Below are 20,853 nucleotides of genomic sequence, written 5' to 3' on the forward strand. Positions count from 1 at the left end.
TGCATCATCTATTAAGTCAATCATGCTCGACTTGAGTGGTGCGGAAAAAGTCAAACTGCTTAAGATCTTGTGAAGAGTATAACTCCTAAAAATTGAACTCTCACCTTAAAAAATTTAAACGATCAGTTTTAATCATTTTCAGCCAGTATTAAAAAGTCCAATACTACCTTAATATGTTTAAATTTCACTTTACCCAAAATTTTAAAATAATGAAAAGTTGGAGGGCGAGTCCCGACAAGAAAATAGCAGTTTCCCATCCCAGCCTCATTATCTTCCATTCCATTAATGCAAATTGCACAGAGAAGAGAGAAAGAGAAACAGAAAAAGAGAGAAAAAATCAGAAAAAGAAAGAAACAGTGTGAGTGTCTTGTATATGCATAATGCAATTGAATTCATAAATTTTCATTCTCTCCACCTTCTTCAAAAGAGAGCCTAAACCTTCCCTATTCCTTCTACTTCTGGCGCCATTTGCACACTCTTGCAACCCCATCACCTTTCAAAAAACATTAATACAACCTCTTCTTCTTCTACTACACATTTCTTCAAACACCTTCCATTCATGGAACAACCTGTAAACCTCTCAGCGCCGCCACACCCACAACCACTCATGATTAACATGAACGTGGCCAACACCACCACGACGCCGCCAGCGACGGTGCAAACCGCCACAACAACAACAACAACAGTGGCAACAGCAGCAACAGCAACAACAACACCGGGAAGCACTGAAGGAAGCTTGGATTTGTTTGCTAAGAAGAAGAGAGGAAGACCCAGAAAATACGACGCAGATGGGAACCTGAATCCGGCGTACAAGAAGAGTGCAACGCCGCCACAGAGATTCACTCTCTCCGCAACCGCAAACGAGTTTTCTGCCAAAAGGGGTCGTGGGAAACCTGCTACTGGGTTTGGAAACTACCACCTCTTTGCTTCTTTTGGTGAGTGAGTGATGCGAGTTTTTGGTTGGTTTTGACTTACCCGCCAAACAAAAAAAATTGCTTCTTTTGTTTCCCCCCTTCATTTCCTTACCAGAAGAATAAATCAAGGAATCTCAAGTTTTGTACTTGATTTTTTGTTGGTCCACTGCATCTGGGGTTGTTGGGAATTAGAAATTTTCCATTTTTGGGTTGTGGGGTTTTGGGATCCAGGTTTAAGCACAATACTAATTGCATTTTTCATTTTCAGTTTTGATGCAAATTAGTTACTTGTTTTCCCTTTTGGGTTTTTGTTTTGCTGCTGATAATGGGTAAACTGTAAGTTAGGGTTCATTTCAGTGAAAAAGGTAGGAACTTTACTTTTTGTTGCTAATTGTGTTAAGGTTCTGCATTTGTTTGAGTTTTTATTTATGGGCAGAAAATTTTTATTTTTCTGAACTTGGATTTTTGGAAATTGGCTAAATTGATTATGCTATAATGTACATTGAGTATTTCTCTATCTGTAATCTTTGAAGGTGAGGTTTTTGCAAGCTCTGCTTCTGGGGATTTCACACCGCATGTGGTGACTGTTTATACTGGAGAGGTAATGCAGAAACCAGCATACATTGTTAGCTTTACAGATTCATATAATATCTGAAGCAATTTGAACAGATCTATAGCATTGATTTGCTAGAAATGTATCTTACTTTATTACTTTGCAGGATGTTGCTGGAAAGATTATGTCATTCGCGCAGAAGAGTCCAAGAGGAATATGTATTCTTTCTGCCAATGGTCCTATCTCTAATGTCACCCTACGCCAACCTGGTTCTTGTGGTGGCATATTGACTTATGAGGCATGTTCCTTTAGATTTATATGCTCTTTCACTATAAAAATTATTGATTGCATTTTTTCTTCTTAATGTTGATTCAATTGACTCACTCCTGGAATAATCTCATGGTCTGGCCTATTTGCTTCTTCTGATATGTAATTATGTATGGATTATGAATATTAATATGCCATATACTATAAAAGTAGGAGGTACATATATGTTAGATGATCTCTGTTTGTGGTTGATTAATATAATTTTCTATCAAAATTACTATGATGTACTACTGAAAAGCTAAGTTCTAATATAACATTTTTATAGCCTTAAGGATTGGAATATGATGAGTAACAACTAAAAGGTTGTAGGCTTCTTCAAGTTGAGCTATCCATGTCTTGCAACAGAGAAATGCATGAAGACATTGTCATAGATTTAGGACATGATGATGTGAACCATTTATTTGATGCATTAATTGATGCATGTCTAAGGTCAATGTCATATTTCATTTCTTGCTGTTTTGCATTTTCTTGGTTAGTGTTATAGCTCTTTTGATATTCATGCAATTATGGTAATTGATTTTTGAAATTCTTGAACAATTTTTTCATTATTCACTTTCAGGGTCGGTTTGAGATTTTATCTTTGTCTGGATCCTTCTCGGTATCTGATAGTAGTGGCATGAAAAGTCGAAGTGCTGGATTGAGCGTCTCTCTAGCTGGTCCTGATGGTCGAGTGATAGGAGGTGGTGTTGCTGGTCTGTTGACAGCTGCTGGCCCCATCCAAGTATGATATTTTCTAACATTTAGTATATGTTTGGATACATAATACACTCTCACGTTGGTAGGAGGATTGATTCTGGGTCTCTGGGAGAAGCTATTATTAGTGGGGGTGAAATTGATTCTGTAAGATTTAAACGTGAATCCAAATATGTTACTTCTAAGGATTGGTTTGATATGGGGGTGACAATTTGATGGATCAGTTTTCATGAAATTTTAATAACAATACTAACCCATGATTTTTTAGGTTTATTTTACCCCACATACCAAACTGACCCTGACTGAAATTTTTCTCTTGACAGTTTATTGCAATGATGTTATGCCAATTGAAACTAGAACTTGCATAAGCTATTTCAAAACATAGTATATTTCTAGGAACAAATCAACAAATTAAAAAAAAGCTGCATATATGGAATATTTACCGAAGCACAACATTCAAAACTCTGTATAGTATATTAATCAAGGCTTATCTTCTAGGTTGCTTGACCAAAATCTGTGAACTTGCACTGTTTACCATTTGAGTTTAATGCATTTTGTTTTGTATATAATTTGGGAGAGAAAATAATTTTGTTTTGTATTTGGTGCATTTTGAAAATAGAATAGAACAGGGCTTAATGTAAAAATTGATATATTTTTGTTCCACTAAAAGAGAGCTTAACAGAACAATCTGTTCCATTTCTTACTGTCTGTGTTCCAAATGCTATTGAAGAGTGTATCATGATTTCATCTCTTACTGCCTGTTGGAAAATTATTTGGCAATGGTTTCAGATTGTAGTGGGAAGCTTCATGCCAAATGGTTACCTCAAGACCCATAAAAGGAAGTACCAACGTGAACATACAGTGGCATCCCCAACTTCAACTGGTCCAGAAACAGTCACAGGAGCAACACCTATCTCACAAGCAAATAGTGATGGTGAAAACTATATGATACCTATGACTCAGTCTCAGATACCACTTCAAATCCAGAGAGAATCTGTGAGTGTTCCAAGTGATAAACAGAGCCTAGATGGCACACCTGATGCTGCTGCTAATTGGAATGGTTCAGAAGAATATTCAGATCAGAGGACATCTCCAGACATCAACATATCTTTGTCTGATGAATAGAAGTTTTTGGTACTGTTTTGTCTCATGACATGTTTCACTTTCAAGTCTATAAATAAGTCTTCTCAAATTTTATCATATTCTAACCTTTTTATTCTGTTTTCTGATGATGCAGAGGCTGACATGGTAACTGAATGAAACTAACACCAGAAGATTGTGATGACAACTAGGTTATATATTTGCCATAATGTACAGTTGTCAGGAATTAGGAAGGATTGTTATGGCCTCAATTTTTTTATCTCACAGTTTCTGCTGAAAACTTACAAGTTTTCTGTTTCTCATTTCTTTTTTAGTTTGGGAGTTAGGTGGTTGGGTTGATCAAAGATATTTAAGCTATATTCTGTTGGGATTTTGTTTCAGTAAGATTAGTTATATTTATTTTGCACTTTTACACATTTGGGACACTTCTCACAAGAGTGTTATGGATCCATGAAGAATTTACTGCCAAACCAATATTGCTACGATGAGTATTGTGTCATAGCTCCACATATATTGGATCGGCCTAAAATTGATGTGTTTGCTGCTTTATATTTTTGACTGAAGTTTTAGGATCATAATGGATCATTCTACAAAAATGCTGTGAATAGTAACAATCATTAAAGTGTAGAGGGGATAAAGCTGCGCATAGTCCTATTCGTGTCCTAGAATGTATTCTCAAACTTCATTTCACTTGGAAGAGACAATTCAATTGTTACGGGCATTCATTAGAAATTGACATCTCAATATTGTATATTTGATTGTAAATATTAAACGAAATCCTTCAAGCAGACAAAGTAAAGTGGACTATAATAATATTTGATTTTCCAAAGAGCGTTAACAAGAATATATATGCCCTAAAGTCATATAGAAAAACAATCCACTCACAGCTCCCAATTTGAGCTCAGCCATGAGAGATAGAAAACTAGAAATACAAGACAAGTGAGAGATATCATAGAAAAAAGAGATAAGAGAAATTTTGTGAAATAAGATGAACGATAAGATGAATGATTGGTTTATTTTTTATTTTTTGGAAAAAAACCTGGTTGTGTTCTTCTGGGAGATTCTCCAATCAAATGTGGTGGTGCATGATGGTGCGCAAGACTAAGAGCATGGTAGAGTGAAATTTGCGACGGGGAGGTACCGGTAAAAGATACTCTAATACTCAAGTCAACAATGGACTGAAAAGGGAGTTCTCGAAGTCTAGAAAAGCAAAAAGAGAGCAAGGGAGTATATATATATATATATATATATATATATATATATATATATATATATATATATATATATATATATATACACACACGCAGTGGTATAAGTGTTTACCCTTTGCTATACCGTTGTGTAGCTTGTATTTGAGATATCAACCTTGTTTAGGCGAACATGACCTTAAATTTTATCAACTTAGCCTTAAGTTAGACTAATTAGTTAGAAAGTGGAAGTTCAGTATTTAGTCGTTTTGCCTTACTAACTTGGGACACAATCAACTTAATTAGTTTTCTTTTTCTAATAGAAAGATTCTTGAAATGATATAATTGGGCTTGTTAAAAAGTCTATGTATATTGGACTGATTTGATGTCTCATTCCATGTCCACAATTATGGGTATGAGTATGTTTGTTTTTCGGTTTAGATCTCCAGAAGTACAATTTGGTCTTGTGTAACTTTGAACTATTATTTTTGGTAAACTCTAAACTACATTCACTCAACCCTTTTAACTTTAAACCAATTTCATATCAACTCACCCAAATTGTCACTTATATGTTCAATTGGGTCTGTTTACGACAATTGTCACTTTTTTATTAATTAAAAGTGCTTTTAACTAATATTATCCAAACAAGATTCATTTAATTAAGTTTTTTTAACTAAAAGTATCCAAACAAACATAAACCACATTAGCCTTTCCTTTGTAAAAAAAAAAATCACATTAAAACCAACCCCTTTAACCCAAATTGAAATACAAATACAACTAAGTTATGATATTATTTAAGACCATCCATGTAATGGTATACTTGTTATATTTATCCTTACATGGCACAATTTTAGTTTTTTTTATAGGGATATGACACAAATTTTATTGATTATGTGAATTTTTATACAAGATGTCAAATATTAACATACAAATATATAATGCACATTTTGAGACTCTACTTAAAAAAAATTCCCAATATACATCCAATTTGGCCACACAAAAATACATACGGTAGAACTTATTTTTGGTGCGTAAGAAAAAAAAAAGAGGACAAGACATCAAAAGGAAAACTAAGATCTCAAACACCATCAGCTAGAAGGGGCTGGTGCCAGATATAGTCATCGCACTTCACTCCCATTTTGTTGTGAGATGGTGGAATTGTGCACTCTTGGAAGAAAAAATAGTGATGAAGTAAAGATAATTATATAACTCTAGGTTTCTAATTTGTACCAAAAATAAAACACAAGGTTTCCAATGTAAACAATGAAAGGAAAGGAATCTCTCAGCAGATCAGTCTTCACACACTTTTAAGCCCAACTTAACAAGCCTTTCCGCTACCCAAGTTTCCATCGTATTGATTACTATTGGGCCAGTTACCACTAAAACAATTAGATCGATCCCACTCCTAACAATAAATGAGTCCCAAAATAAAATAGAGGGGTGATTAATATGTTTTCTAAATTGGGTGTCTATAAAAAAATCCCTGAAACTATTTTTAAATACACTAGGTCCAAAAGCTAAACCCGTATACGTGTAATCAATCTCAATCAGTGAACTCTTCCACGTCATCCACTAATCCTACGTGTATTTTTTAAGTCTTACATGTTATTTTTATTTGTCACTCTCCTCTTCCCCTTCACCCGTTCACATTTTTTCTCTAACTTACCATCCTCTTCAATTTAAAATGTACTGCAATTTAATTTTTTTATTAGAAAAATTTAGGGGACGACAGAGATCAAATCATAAATTACTTAGTTATAGAAGTTCTGATACTATGTCATAACCAATAACACTTATAATTGGAACAACTAATCAATGAGTGAAACCTTACAAAAGAGTACAAACCAATCGTTGAGTTTTGTGATGAATCATGGGCGATAAGAGAATATAAAATTAACCAATAAGTTGATAGTATATGTGGTTTTGTGACTTTCTTGCCCTAATTTCTTATCACATTTAAATTTTGTTTGTCTCAAAAACTAAAACTGATAGGTAAATGACACATACATTACCTTGGTCAAGACAACATGATCAAAATAAACATATGACTATATAGGAAGAAACAAGTCAGTGGTATATGTCATGTTAGTCTCTTTTTTAGGGTCCCCGATGTTAGTCTTCTTTGAATGCAGTCATAGGGTTTACAATCTCAGTACCTTTCCATGACCCATTGATATCTCCATCGCACCTTAACTAAAAATACTTATGACTGCGCGTAAGAATTTTAATATGTTTCTTCTATAAGGTGCTATGGCATCAAGTTGAGATTAATAATGTCTAGCCCAACTATAGATATTTGATTTTTTTAAACATTTAGTTAAGGGTTTGATATCTGGATGGTGTGTATAGAGAATAATTTATGTGAATCTCATAATCTCAAGAGAATTAGTCTCATAGCTGCCGGCTGTGTGAATACATAAGTGCAATTGATCTTTCGCGGCGAACGGTTTAATTTGAATGTTTGATAGTAGAATTGAGCACTGACTTGTGGAAGAACTGTCGGTGAATCCTCATATTGTCACAATCACTTTGAGGTGAGCCTTCTATTACATTAAGGGTAGTGTTCAAAACTATGAACTAAACTAAAGATGTTATTGAAAAACTTTGAATAGTTGAAGTGTAGTAAAAAGACCTTCTAGCTGTTAGTATTAGCTTTGAGATGTTACGCAATTGTCAGCTTGGTTGCAGTGAAGTGTCATTCAGTCCTTGCCAATGGAAAATTGTCAAAGAAGCAAAACAGAACATAGTCACTTTTAAACATACTTACATTCATGAATTCAGATTTTCTCTAGCATTTGTAGTCTCTGGCCGATTAATCACCATGAATTATTTAGGCTAATAAATTATTTTTTATTTAAAGTAATCTTAGACATTGGTTATAAAAATCAATGATCTATAATTGTGCAGAGGAGAGTTGTAGAATTTTTTTGCTACAAACGTATTTATATAAAAAAAATTAATCAATGAACCGGAATTTTGCAATGTTTTTTTGTTACTTGCTAGTTGCTAGTGACCAGTCACATTTTTCTTTTGTTGTAATGCAAAATCATATACATGCCATCCAATTAGTTATAGCTTCCATGACACAGAAATTTCATAATTCGGGGTCTGGTCCATGAGTGATAAAGAGCACCCTAAGAAAATCTTCCATTGGTTGGGTTCTTGAGTTCCATACTTCCCTCATCTATTTGTTCTTATGGTCTCTTGTCCCTTTACCTATATGTAAAATCCAAAAATGAAAAAGCTTTGAAGTGTACTCTGTTTTTCTTAGTTCGATGTACAATCTTTTCTTGGTTATTGAAGATATAACTTTGATTCAACTGAAAAATCCACGACTTGAATCTAATTTTCTAACGAATCTTGGCTAAGAAATAGGCTATGGTGCTTTGGATTGCATTATATTGGAAAAATCCGGCAAAATCACTCAATTGAGATAAATAGATAAAAGGAGAGCAAATGAGGTGTAGAAGAAGTAAAAGTAATACTAATAAAGAACTAATTACTCAAAAAACTTAAAGGATAACATGAATAGTTTTATAATTTTATTTCTAACGCGTCGCATAAGGTCTTTGTATGTATGGGCATTTTGGGCGGGTCGCAATAAGTCGCTGGTCGAAGGTTTAGACCAATTGCAATTCATCACCATCTTGCCCGCTTCCAATTGATGACTACTAGGAGAGTCAACAACTTCTATTAGAAGATTTGGAGCTGACAATGATTGAACTTTAGACTTTTTGAGAAAGGCAAAACCCGAGTCCGACCGTTGCATCCCTAGCCTCAATTCTTTTAATAAAAAAAGCTGAATTTAAAACATATATACGTGGACTTGTATATTTTCCACGCTTAATACTCAAATAGACTCTTGCATGAGAGACATGTGACGAACGCACTGTCGCGGGTGCGTGTCAAAGTAATCCTGCAAATAAACTGATTAATGAAGTACAAGGTGTAACACCAGGATCGTTCTTACCAGGACTAAAGTGAATTATAAACTGAATTTAGAGACGAAAGCAAATAAAAAAAAAGGGGTTTGGTTGATTGGTTATCAAGTAGGAAAATAAAGATTGAATTATCAGATGAGAGAAACGTTAGCCTTCAGGTTATAACAGTCACGTGCAACATACCTTCATCGGTTATAAGAGATTTAATTCAATTAATTATTCAAGTCTTTGAGTAGAAACTCAACTCACAATCGTGAGTTGGAATCCTAGATCCTCCACCGGACAATCGCCCAGAATTTGATTAGTTCAAGTTAAGAAAGAAACATCGCCCTCTCAAAGTACAAGAACAATCTAAAGAGACAGGATCCTCAAAGCTAACAACCAATCGGTGTTAGAGATTTACGTACCTTTAAGATCAGTATTCACAATCGCTTCAACTGATTCACTCGCTTAGATAAGGAAATTAGAACGGAATATGACTTCAAATTCAGACGTCATGAACATAAAGCATATTCAAGCACGAGAAAAGATCATAAATCAACTTTGAATAAAAAGACGAATTACTATTAAGAACTAAACCTCAGGTATGCTAACACATGAAAATTAATAACCCTAGGACTAACTGAAAAGTTTAGCAAGCCATAACTAAAATAAGGATTGTAAAATAAAAGAGAAGATGAGGTGCCTAACAAGAGCCTCAACTAGCCTATTTATACTAACACATAAACTTGTCCATCAAGTAACTATCTTGTTATCTAAATCTTTTCTAAATCTTCACAAAATCGGGCACAAATAAAAGAGTAAGCTGCTGAACACTCAGACATCCACGGGTCCCACAAGAAGGCCGAATATTCAATTTAGGTAAACATGATAGTTGTAGCCCTTTAAGTCAGCTTCGCGGGCCTTCAATTGGATCTTAATTCGGAGTTATGTAGCCCAAAATATGATCATTTAAGTGAAGACTGTTCCAGACTCGCAGGATTAACGACAGCAACTTTGTAAGGGAATTCTAACCGAGTTAGAGGCTTATTCTTGAATTGAGATGAACATGAAAGTTGTAAGGCTTCAAGTTATCTTTCCAACGACATATTACACGCCCCATTCGGATCACTCTAACTCCAGAATCAACCTGTTATAGCAAAACAATCACAGAAATAAAAAGTGTAGAATTAAGCACATTTCTATGAATAATCCAAATAAGCACTAATGGTCAAAACATGGCTAAAACATAAGAATTAAGCACAAAGATGTATATAAAGAAGCTTACAAAGACACACATAAAGTGCATCAATTATGCGCTTATTAACATGCTAGAAATAATAATATAAACAATTCATATAACTCACATAATAGTTTAACCTTTTAAATAAGGGGGTTTAAATAATTAGTTCTTGACAAATAATAGAAGTGTGAATAAATCAAAAATAAAACCTTTGGTCATAAAACACAAATCTCACGGACAGTCGATCACGGTCACCCTTGTCCTTGTAGGTGCAATAGTTATGGGTTTTGAGGCTGTGAGAGTGGGAAAAAAATACCATTATAAAAAGCAAACAGCATGAGGGAGAGTGAGAACTGAGAACAGAGCACCCTCACAGTGTTTAGCTCTTACAGAACAAAACACACATTCTCCCTTTTTCTCTCGCTCTTCATTCCATTCTTTCTTTCTTTCAACACTTACAGTTTTACATGCCTCATTTTCTTAGCACAATGTTCTGTGCTTTTTGTGGCGTTTAATTTGCTACCATTCATTCCAGCTTAGCCTCCATTCCTTTTTCTTTACCAAAGTTGGTTCTTTTGCTTAGTTCCACTTCATCTCAATCAAGTGAGGTTTGTCCTTAAACACCTCCATTCTCCATTTTTTTTTGTTTCAAATGGATACGTTTCAAGAAGCAGATGTTACTTCCCAAATTGGGTTGGTTTGGAGCCAAATCAGAGAGCCACTGATTGTGCCACTGCTGAGGGTGTCAGTGTTTCTGTGCTTGGCCATGTCACTGATGATGTTTGTTGAGAGGGTTTACATGAGCATTGTGATTTGTTTGGTGAAGATGTTTGGTCAAAAACCAGAGAAGCGTTACAAATGGGAGCCTGTGAAGGATGATGTTGAGCTTGGAAACTCTACTTACCCAATGGTTCTTGTTCAAGTTCCTATGTACAACGAAAGAGAGGTAATTTTTCAATTTCAATTCTAAATAGTTTGGAAACTCTTCTACAACTAAACTAATAATCAATTCCAGGGAGAGACTTAAATAGTTTCTAAATTTGAGAATTGATTCTCATAAAAAAAATGATCTTACTAGTAGTAATTTAGTAAGCACAACCCTCTATTTCTCTTTGAATTAGAACTTGGAATCATAGTTGTAGTACGTTATATTCATACTAGGTGTGATAGTAGTACGTGTTAAAAGTAGTTGTTCGAACTTTAGGTTCAATGTTTGATCTTTAGAAGCCATATCCTTAAGGTGATATCTCGCCTTCACCACGTATCACACCAAAGTCGAAATAGTGAGAACAATTTAGTAAAAAAAAAGAACAATATTTACATTTATAGTCCTAAATGCAGGTTTATCAGCTGTCCATTGGAGCAGCATGTGGCCTTTCTTGGCCTTCAGATAGGATCATCATACAAATTCTTGATGACTCCACTGACCCAACAATCAAGGTACCAGAATCTAAAAGTTTAATTTTGATGAACGGAAAGTGTAAATATTTTTTATAATTGTTAACCAATTAAATTTGAAAATTTTGTTATATTAATCAATTAAATCAAATAAAAAAACTGTTTTTTTTCCGAAATCTAATTGGTTCATGTATGATTTTTTTTACTAGATTATACTTTTTTCTCATAATCTATATATATGCGGCAAATCCCATCTCAAGGATCACAACAACAACATTTGTAACAAATTTTTCTGTAATTTCAAGGATCACTATGTAATCATAATTGCAAGCTTTAAAATAATGATCATTAGTGATATGGTTAATAATTAATTTGAAGGGATATTGTGAGTGATTAATTGATTGGGGAGGTGAACAAAATTGTGCAGGAGTTGGTGAAGGTTGAATGCAGTAGATGGAGAAGCAAAGGGGTGAATATAAAGTATGAGGTGAGGGATAACAGAAGTGGGTACAAAGCAGGTGCTCTTAAAGAGGGAATGAAACGCAGCTACGTGAGCCAATGTGATTATGTTGCCATCTTTGATGCTGATTTTCAACCACAACCTGATTTCCTCTGGCGCACCATTCCATTCCTTGCCAACAATCCTCAACTAGCTCTTGTTCAGGCGCGCTGGAAGTTTGGTAATTTTTTTCGGCATGTTTAAAAACTCGTTTGAAAATCACATTGAAGTAAAAAATCACGGTGCACAAAATAAAAGCTAAGGGAAGTTGGTTATGGCCACCATAATTTTAGTTTCTCCATGATTTTCACATGAATTTCCAATTTCTTTATTCTTGTTAATGCATGTTTATAAATTGTAAAGTTTATTCTAAAATCAAAATTAATTAATAGGAGAAGTTTATTTAAGTAGGTTCAAATTGTCAGAATTAATTTTAAGAAAAAAACTCTGACCAAATATATTATGATACTATTGACTACCTAGGACTAGAGTATTTTTAACTTCGGTATTTCTCCATTACTCTTTTAAAAAGAGAGAGTTTGGTACTTTCCAGTCTATTATTTGAAACATTTAGGACCAAATTGCAAATTATAAAATTTATCTCAGAATATAATATAGCCCACACATTAAGTCAAAAGGGTACGGGACAGCTCTGTTTCTCAATAAATACAAGAGAAATCACCTAATATTTACTTTGATTTAGACAACCAAATACCAAATATGTTTTTGTAATTTGGATACAGTTCTCTGATGAGAAGTCATCCTCATAAATAAGCTGATAGGTGATTAAACATGATGGAACAAAAGGATTCATGATAGTGCTCCAAAGTGAGATGCCACCAATATGTTGGACCACAACTAGGAAAAAACATTAGTTTAAGAGTCACTAGATTAGATACTACCTTACGTCTTTTACAAATTTAGTTAGCAAGTTCATATAATTGTACGTTGGAAATAAATGTCCTATACAACACATGTGAGTTTATAAATTTAGTTAGCAAGTTCATCAAATTATTTGCTTGTCTTTATAATCTATATTTATATAGTAGTTTGAGTTTTCATTTATCTCAATTTGCCATAAAATTCATATGACAAATTGCTAGAATAAAGTTACTTCCTGGTATAATTACTGTGGTTGTTGTGACTTGTGATTGTGATGTATATTAGTACTATAGATATACCACAACAACTCCTTTATAGTAATGGCCATTTCTGCACTAAATTTTGTTTTAATTCACACATATTCGAAAAAACAAAATCATCTACTACTGCGTCTGGCAGCTACACGTGCAATTATATTTTAATAGAGAACCCCCATTTCCCAGTCAGTCTATAATTTCTAATTATATGATGAAATAGTAAATTCCATTAGCAAGGTTGTTGAATTATTAACACCGTGTGTTTTATGTTTGTGTTTTGTTTTTTTTGAATTTATTTCAGTGAATGCCGATGAATGTTTGATGACCAGGATGCAAGAAATGTCACTAGATTACCATTTCACAGTGGAACAAGAAGTGGGGTCTTCAACTTTCGCCTTCTTTGGGTTCAATGGTAATCTTATATATTTATGACTAGTATTCTATCTTCCTAAAACAGGAAAAAAAAATCACTCATTTTCCTTTTGAAAAAGAATTATGTCAAGTGTAACAGTGAAATCATGTTTTCTAGTGAGTGATTGTAATTGTAAAGCTAATTTTTGTGTAATCTTGTGAATGATAAAGGAACTGCTGGAGTATGGAGAATTTCGGCACTGAATGAGGCAGGTGGATGGAAGGAAAGGACCACAGTGGAAGACATGGACCTGGCTGTAAGAGCCAGTCTCAAAGGATGGAAATTCTTATACCTGTCCAATCTACAGGTTCTAATTGTTTCATTCAATACAAAATTTCATGTCTGTTTTATGAAATTGTATAACTTATAGACTAAGATTATAACCTCATAGATTAATAACATGTTTGGATTAACTTATGTCTTCTATAATTGATTCTGAAGTCGTATTCAATTTTGGGGAGACGCTTATATTTGTAGTTTCTGCCTTCAGGGTTCAGAATTGATCACGGACAAGAAGCTAATCCAAACATTTCGAAGCTTCTGCCATAATTGATTTTTGTTTTAGAATCAATTGTTGAAATATTTCTAAATATACAGTTAGTTAGTGCATGTTTGGATACACGTTAAGAAAATACAATGAGTTAAAATCTAGGGTGGATAAAAGCAACTGCCCTCGGCTTTTGGGGCTGTCCATCCACCGTGATTTTTCCCTTCACCCTGGTTTTCCACCGCATCTCCAAACATGCACTTAGACAACCACCCCATGTTTCATTGGTTTTCATTTTGATATATGGTTTTGTTGATATGGCATGAATCGGTATATGACATGAGGTATTGGTTTAATTGCAGGTTAAAAATGAACTACCAAGCACATTGAAGGCCTATCGCTACCAACAGCACCGGTGGTCTTGTGGGCCAGCAAATCTTTTCAGGAAAATGGTCATGGAGATTATAACAAACAAGGTAAAGTTATTTTGCTTCCTTGAAATAGCTGAACAATACTATGTATTGGTTAATATTGATGATCTGAATTCTGAATTTATATGTTTGATTATTGCAGAAAGTGTCTTTGTGGAAGAAGATTCATGTGATTTACAGCTTCTTCTTTGTTCGGAAAGTGGTGGCACACATCAACACCTTTTTGTTCTACTGCATTGTGTTACCTGCAACAGTTTTGGTGCCTGAGGTCGTGGTCCCCAAGTGGGGTTCTGTGTATATCCCTTCCATCATCACTCTTCTAAATGCAGTTGGAACTCCAAGGTCTTATATGATTATTTCAAGTTTTCTTTTGTTCTATTTGCCTCTACAATCAAATCTCATCCTTGCAGGTTACATTAATGAACATTACCAGATGTGATTCTTTGTCATAGCAAATAATTGACTTTAAACAATGTAAATGTAGCGCATGTTTGGAAATCCTTATACAATTGATTTTGAACTCAGAATCAATTATTGGGAGAAGCTTATGTGTGCATGTTTGGAAATCAAATCCTTCTATAATTGATTTTAAAGTCAAAATCAATTCTTGAGAGAAACTTCTCTGAGTAGCTTTTGCGTTTTAGAATTGATTATGAGGAGAAAAAAAGGAGAAAAAAAGGTGATCCAAACATCCAAATAGAAATTCCTAGTGCACATCCTAGTTCTGTCTGTGTTGTGTTTTACAAGCTTCTTTTCATTCACAATTTGAAATCTTAAATGGTTGCATGAAACATGCCCAACTGGTATAAAAGGGTTTGGAACTTTGAAGGCAATGAACTTGTATTGCAATTAGAACCTTTTTGAGGTTACTCAATGTTTTTCCTATTTTTCAGGTCGCTTCATTTAATGGTGTTCTGGATTCTCTTTGAGAATACCATGTCTCTGCATCGAACAAAGGGAACAGTTATCGGTCTACTAGAGGCTACAAGAGTGAATGAATGGGTTGTCACTGAAAAACTTGGAGATGCTCTCAAGGGTAAAGGTGGAGGTAAAACATTCAAGACGCTTAGATTTAGGATTGGAGACAGGTATATATAAAGAGTATTGTTCTTGGTTTTTTTCTTATCTCATCTTTTAGATTATATCTAAGTGCTGACTTATCTATGTTATGATCTTTGTGTTCAATTGTAGGATTCACATGTTAGAATTACTTATTGGATTCTACCTCTTCTTCTGTGGCTGCTATGATCTTATGTTCGGGAAAAACCACTTCTTCATATTCCTATATATCCAAGCATTTGCTTTCTTCATCATGGCATTTGGATATATTGGCACTTTTGTTCCCAACTCCTAGAACTTCAGCAATTGTGGCTTGTGCCTGATATGTATCTATATTTGTAGTAATTTAGTGTTCAGAGCATCAATTACATTAGAAGTTTAAGCTTGTTAGTTTTCTTCAAGCTTCTGCATAAACAAGAGTCAGTGACTCGAAACAATACTTTTTTGTGAATATTAAGCTAAGATACATGAAGAAATTAGTCAAATTACAGAAGTTGTTATCTCATGGAAGTGAAGCATACAGAAAAGGAACACAACAGTCTACAGGCATTGGTCTTCCCTGCAGCAAACACCTTTGATTGCAAGATTGTTTTAAGATTTTACATTGTATTTGTTTGAAGAAATAAGCAAATTCAAGAAATGGGATAGATTACACAAAGTTTCATGTTGGATCTCCTTTTTATCTGTCATTCTATGACATTAGTCAAAATTATAAATAACTTACAGCAGGGTGCATGACACGCATTCCCTAATGTCAACAAGGAAAGTGAAGGTTTGAATTGGCTTGATATGTTGCTGAAAGGGTTAAAGCCCATTCTAGGATTAACGGGTTGAATTCGCCTGATTTGACTTTTGTTCTTTACCTTGCACTCCCAAACCTAACTCCTTAATCATGCTCATGCACCAACAACTTTTCAAAAGGGTGCATTAAGCTAGGGGAACTCAAAAAAGCAACATCACTAGAGAGTAGAGAATGACGGTATGTGCAGCTCTGTGTGTAAGCATATATTCAATGAAGTTCAAAAGTTCAATAAAACAAGTTAAGTAACATGGTCCAAGATTACTCCCTTATGAATGGTGAGCTAGTCGGATTTTCTTTCCTTCAGCTTGTGCCTTTATGTGGATGTTGTAAGCAATGACCCTTGCAAATTGCAATATCAATGTGGATCCCTTTGAAAATGCAGTAAATGAGAAGGCCAGGTTTCTTACAAACTTCAGATTTATAGGAAACCGGCACTAATGTGTCCATGCCTCCATGAGAATTTAGCTCAAATTTTGGTCTTGAGATTCAAACTAGTCTTCCAAATGAACCCAGACTCTCCGGTATTTACTTGGGGCTCTCATCTAGATATGGGCAAGGCAATCTCTTCTAATTTAATATTAAAACTTAGGATATGATGATGGTAAAAAAATGTGTGTTCATTTGACACAAACACGATAATTTAATTTTGTTTTCAAAAAATAAAAATAAAAATTATTGGATCTTTGAAATGAAAGTAATCTAACCAACCATACACAAACCCACAACCTATCATGTAAAGTCTTCTAAAATGTCATTTTTCATCTGATTTCTTCTCAAACAGAGGACACTTTCACAGCTTTTGTTTCTGAGGAAAATACAAGATATAATATGGACTTGACTCCCGTTCTACCATGCTTTTCTTCTCTCAAGCACTAACAACGGCTTTGGCACATCAACACGACTAACCTCAGAGTTTTTAACTATGTGACCGATTACGTTTAGGCATCAATTTGACTTCCCTTAGAGCATTTAGAGCCTCTAAAACATACTGTATAACCTCATCGGTTGACCTTACATAATCGCTTCTATTTAACTTTTTCCCAACTTTACTTCTACCAATTCGATGGATTTGGCTTCCTCCACTCTGGTGTTGTCGTATTTGTGAGGCTTTTCTTTCAGGAGCAGCTAGTAGGGTAGGCAAAAACCATATGGTATCGACATGACAATCTATGGATAAAGGTGCAGTTGAAGACTAGATTAATATAATTTTATATTTCATATATATCAATGAACGGGGTAAGTCTAACATCACTCATAACCGGAACACATGTGCTAGTGGATGGATGGATCAATATTCATTCCACATCATGTTCAGAAAAGGCGAACGAATGACTATCATTCTTTTCTTACGGCAAAAATAGAATTCAAAGATCAATAACAGTTTTTATAAACTATTAAAAGAAAATGAATCATTCATTTCCTAAAAGCCCAGCACAACCCCATAACAAAAAAACCAAAACTTTTACTCACTCCTCACATATTGTAATCTAACCAACCAAACACAGGTCCACCACCTATCATGTAAAGTCTTCTAGAACTGCCATTCTTCATCTGATTTCTTCTTAAGCAAATGACACTTCCATTACTTTTGATTATGAGGAAAATACAAGATCAAATATCGACTTAACTCTCGTTCTACTATGCTTTTCTTCTCACAAGTACTAACAAAGGCTTTAGACGCATCAACAAGATGGACCTTAGAGTTTTTAACTATGTGACCGATTACATTACTGTTTGTAGGCATCAATTTAGCATCCTTAGAGCATTTAGAGCCTCTAAAACATACTGTATAACCTCATCGGTTGACCTTACAGAATCACTTCTATTTATCTTCTTTTCCAACTTTACTTCTACCAATTCGACGTATTATGCTTTTCTTCAGGAAAATTATATCAGAATTTCGCCCCATCAAATAGTAAGGCAATCCACTCCTGTCACCACAACCCAGCCTCAACCGTGCGTTCCACAAGTGCAACAGACGCCTCAATCATGTGCTGGAAAACAACAACAGACGCCTCTGAAAGGGTTGTTTGAGACATCGGAGCTATCAACACCAACACCTTATAATTCCCCTAACACGAACTCATCCAAGAAAAGCTCTCAGCGGGGACGGCCTAAGGGAAGCAAAAACAAACCCATTGATTTGCCAGATGACTATTTAGAGCCAGTGCCGGGAGAAGATGGTGTGACAACTCGCGCACAACGAGCTTGGTTGATTGGACAACAGCTTGGTTTAAGACCACGTGGTTCTAAAGCATTGATGTTGAGAAGCCTGGAAGCTCAAATCCGTGCGAACCATCCCCATCTGAATTGATATGTCGGGACCTTGGCTCACATGGAACGCTCGTGGGCTTGGAGGAACAACGAAGCGAGAGATTGTAAAAAAATCAGTCCAGCAACTGAAGCCAGAATTACTTTTTATTCAGGAAACGAAAATAAATGAACAGCGGCAGCAAATAATAGCAACTTGGGCGCAGAGTATGCAGATGAGTCATGCAGTGGTTCATTCAGTTGGTGCTGCAGGTGGCCTCTTGTGCTTGTGGAAGGAGAATAGTTTCCAAGTATTGACAGTGGTGTCTGATACTAGCTTTATTCTATTGAAACTGAAGTTCCCGAATTGTGATCACTCAGTGCTGGTGGGCAATGTTTATGGACCACATACGTTGGCAGAGCGTAGAGTTTTCTTTGAGGCATTGAAGACGCATGTATTGGGTCATGTCGGCATGGTTTTCCTTGGGGGTGATTTTAATGCCGTTTTGCTGGCTGCAGAACGATCATCAGGTGGTGCTCCTGATGCAGGAGATTCTGTTTTCCAACAATTTGTACTAGAAACCAACTTAATGGACTTGCCACTTCTTAATGGGGAGTATACTTGGTTCTCAAGTCGAAATGAAGGCTTATGGAGTCGCCTGGATAGATGGTTGGTGTCTGATGAGGTGATTGTATCTTTCTCAAATATTTCTCAATCTGTTATGGCATGGAATGTATCTGATCATCGGGCAGTTTCTCTGTTGTTTGGTGTTCCTGATGCTGGCCCAAAGCCTTTCCATTATTTCAATCACTGGGTGGAGGAGGATGGCTTCAATGAGATTATGGAGTCATGGTGGCGTTCTGCAGTTTACCAAGGGTGGTCGGGGTATGTATTACAACAAAAATTGAAGGGTTTGAGAAGAGAAATTAGAGAGTGGCGTAGGGGGAGGGGGGTATGGGGGGCAAAAAAAATAGTATCTCTAGAGGGACAATTGCAAGAGGTGATGGGGGTCATGGAAGTTCAGAGGGGGTCGAATGAGGTATCAAAGAAGAGAAGGGATATTTTGGAGGATTTATGGAGAGCATATCGTGAAGAGGATTGTACCTGGAGGCAGAAATCAAGAGTACGTTGGTTAAAGGAGGGTGATAGGAACACAAAGTTCTTTCACCGCATCTGTAAGGCGCGAGCAGTGAGAAAGAACATCTCTCAATTAAAATATCAGGATAGAGAGTTGACGGCTCCAGCTGAGATTAAAATGGCTATGCGGAATCACTTCCAGAACTTTTTCAAGGCTGCTGACGTACCTAGGCCTTGGTTTCATAATGAGAAGCTGCAGAGGGTGTCTGAATCTGAAAATCAATTATTAGAAGCAGTTTTTTCACAGGAGGAGATTTGGGAAGTTGTTAAAAATTTTGATGGAAATAGAGCACCTGGTCCTGATGGGTTTAGTATGGATTTTTTTAAAAAATTTTGGAACCTAGTGAAGGATGATTTATTTAATTTCTTTGATGATTTCTACCACACAGGTCGACTGGTGAAGGGCCTAAACTCTACTTTTATTGTGCTTATTCCTAAAGGAGGTCAGCAGACTGAGATATCTGATTTTAGGCCCATAAGTTTGATTGGCAGTGTGTACAAACTATTATCCAAGGTGTTATCAGTTCGACTGAGTCTGGTGCTTCCAAGGTTGCTAACTCAGAATCAATTTGCCTTCACAGCAGGGAGACAGATTGCTGACTGTTCGTTGATTGCATCTGAAATTGTCCATTCCATGTCCGCAAGGCCACAGGGAGGTTTGCTTTTTAAAATTGATTTTGCAAAGGCTTATGATAGTGTTGAATGGGGTTTTCTTTTGGAGCTCTTGCAGGAGATGGGCTTTGGCGAAAAATGGATTAAGTGGATGCAGTGCTGTATTTCTTCAGCTACTTTGGCAGTTTTGGTTAATGGGTCGCCGTCTGACTTCTTTTCTATCGAAAAGGGGTTAAGACAGGGTGATCCATTATCTCCTCTTCTTTTTAATATAGTGGCAAATGGCATGTCTTGTATGTTGAATCAGTTGTTAGACCAGGCTAATCCATGTGGGGTGGAAGTGGCTCCGGGCATTTATTTAAATCACTTGCAGTTTGCTGATGACTCTTTATTATTTTCAGATTGTGATCAGACTCAGTATGAGACCTTGGCTTTGGTGGTGGAAACCTTTCTGTTTGCCTCAGGCTTAAAAATTAATTTCAGCAAATCAGAAGTATTTGGTGTGAATGCGCCATTGGTGGTGGTCCAGGAAGCGGCGAATTGGTGGAATTTCAAGGTGGGTTCATTACCATTCATTTACCTTGGCTCACCTCTTGGAGGCAATCCTAGAAGGTTATCGTTTTGGAATCCAGTCTTGGAGCGTCTGATAGCAAAATTGGGTACATGGAGTTCTCGCTTTTTATCTTTA

At 35.7% G+C, this 20,853-nt stretch overlaps 2 protein-coding genes across 2 annotated transcripts; both read left to right on the plus strand.

Annotated features, from left to right (window-relative positions):
- The first annotated feature begins 286 nt into the window (after window positions 1–286).
- LOC130720754 (AT-hook motif nuclear-localized protein 1-like) lies at window positions 287–4,087 on the plus strand. The gene is made up of 6 exons (XM_057571448.1): window positions 287–935; window positions 1,448–1,515; window positions 1,634–1,765; window positions 2,354–2,515; window positions 3,277–3,621; window positions 3,725–4,087. Exons 1-5 carry the CDS (start codon window positions 560–562, stop codon window positions 3,610–3,612), a joined length of 1,074 nt encoding a protein of 357 aa, XP_057427431.1. The 5' UTR covers window positions 287–559; the 3' UTR covers window positions 3,613–3,621; window positions 3,725–4,087.
- Window positions 4,088–10,209: 6,122 nt separating this feature from the next.
- LOC130721090 (glucomannan 4-beta-mannosyltransferase 9-like) lies at window positions 10,210–16,021 on the plus strand. The gene is made up of 9 exons (XM_057571822.1): window positions 10,210–10,884; window positions 11,280–11,378; window positions 11,764–12,016; window positions 13,276–13,386; window positions 13,557–13,693; window positions 14,236–14,349; window positions 14,447–14,646; window positions 15,198–15,392; window positions 15,496–16,021. Exons 1-9 carry the CDS (start codon window positions 10,591–10,593, stop codon window positions 15,656–15,658), a joined length of 1,566 nt encoding a protein of 521 aa, XP_057427805.1. The 5' UTR covers window positions 10,210–10,590; the 3' UTR covers window positions 15,659–16,021.
- The last annotated feature ends 4,832 nt before the right edge of the window (window positions 16,022–20,853 follow it).

This window comes from Lotus japonicus, chromosome 5 (genome assembly GCF_012489685.1).
Source record: "Lotus japonicus ecotype B-129 chromosome 5, LjGifu_v1.2".
NCBI classification, from domain to species: domain Eukaryota; kingdom Viridiplantae; phylum Streptophyta; class Magnoliopsida; order Fabales; family Fabaceae; genus Lotus; species Lotus japonicus.

Coding starts and splice junctions, on each gene's coding strand:
- LOC130721090 (XM_057571822.1), top strand. CDS start 10,591: ATGGATACGTTTCAAGAAGCAGATGTTACTTCCCAAATTGGGTTGGTT. Junction 11,379..11,763: donor CCACTGACCCAACAATCAAG/GTACCAGAATCT, acceptor AAAATTGTGCAG/GAGTTGGTGAAGGTTGAATG. Junction 15,393..15,495: donor AGATTTAGGATTGGAGACAG/GTATATATAAAG, acceptor GTTCAATTGTAG/GATTCACATGTTAGAATTAC.
- LOC130720754 (XM_057571448.1), top strand. CDS start 560: ATGGAACAACCTGTAAACCTCTCAGCGCCGCCACACCCACAACCACTC. Junction 936..1,447: donor CCACCTCTTTGCTTCTTTTG/GTGAGTGAGTGA, acceptor TAATCTTTGAAG/GTGAGGTTTTTGCAAGCTCT. Junction 1,516..1,633: donor TGACTGTTTATACTGGAGAG/GTAATGCAGAAA, acceptor ATTACTTTGCAG/GATGTTGCTGGAAAGATTAT.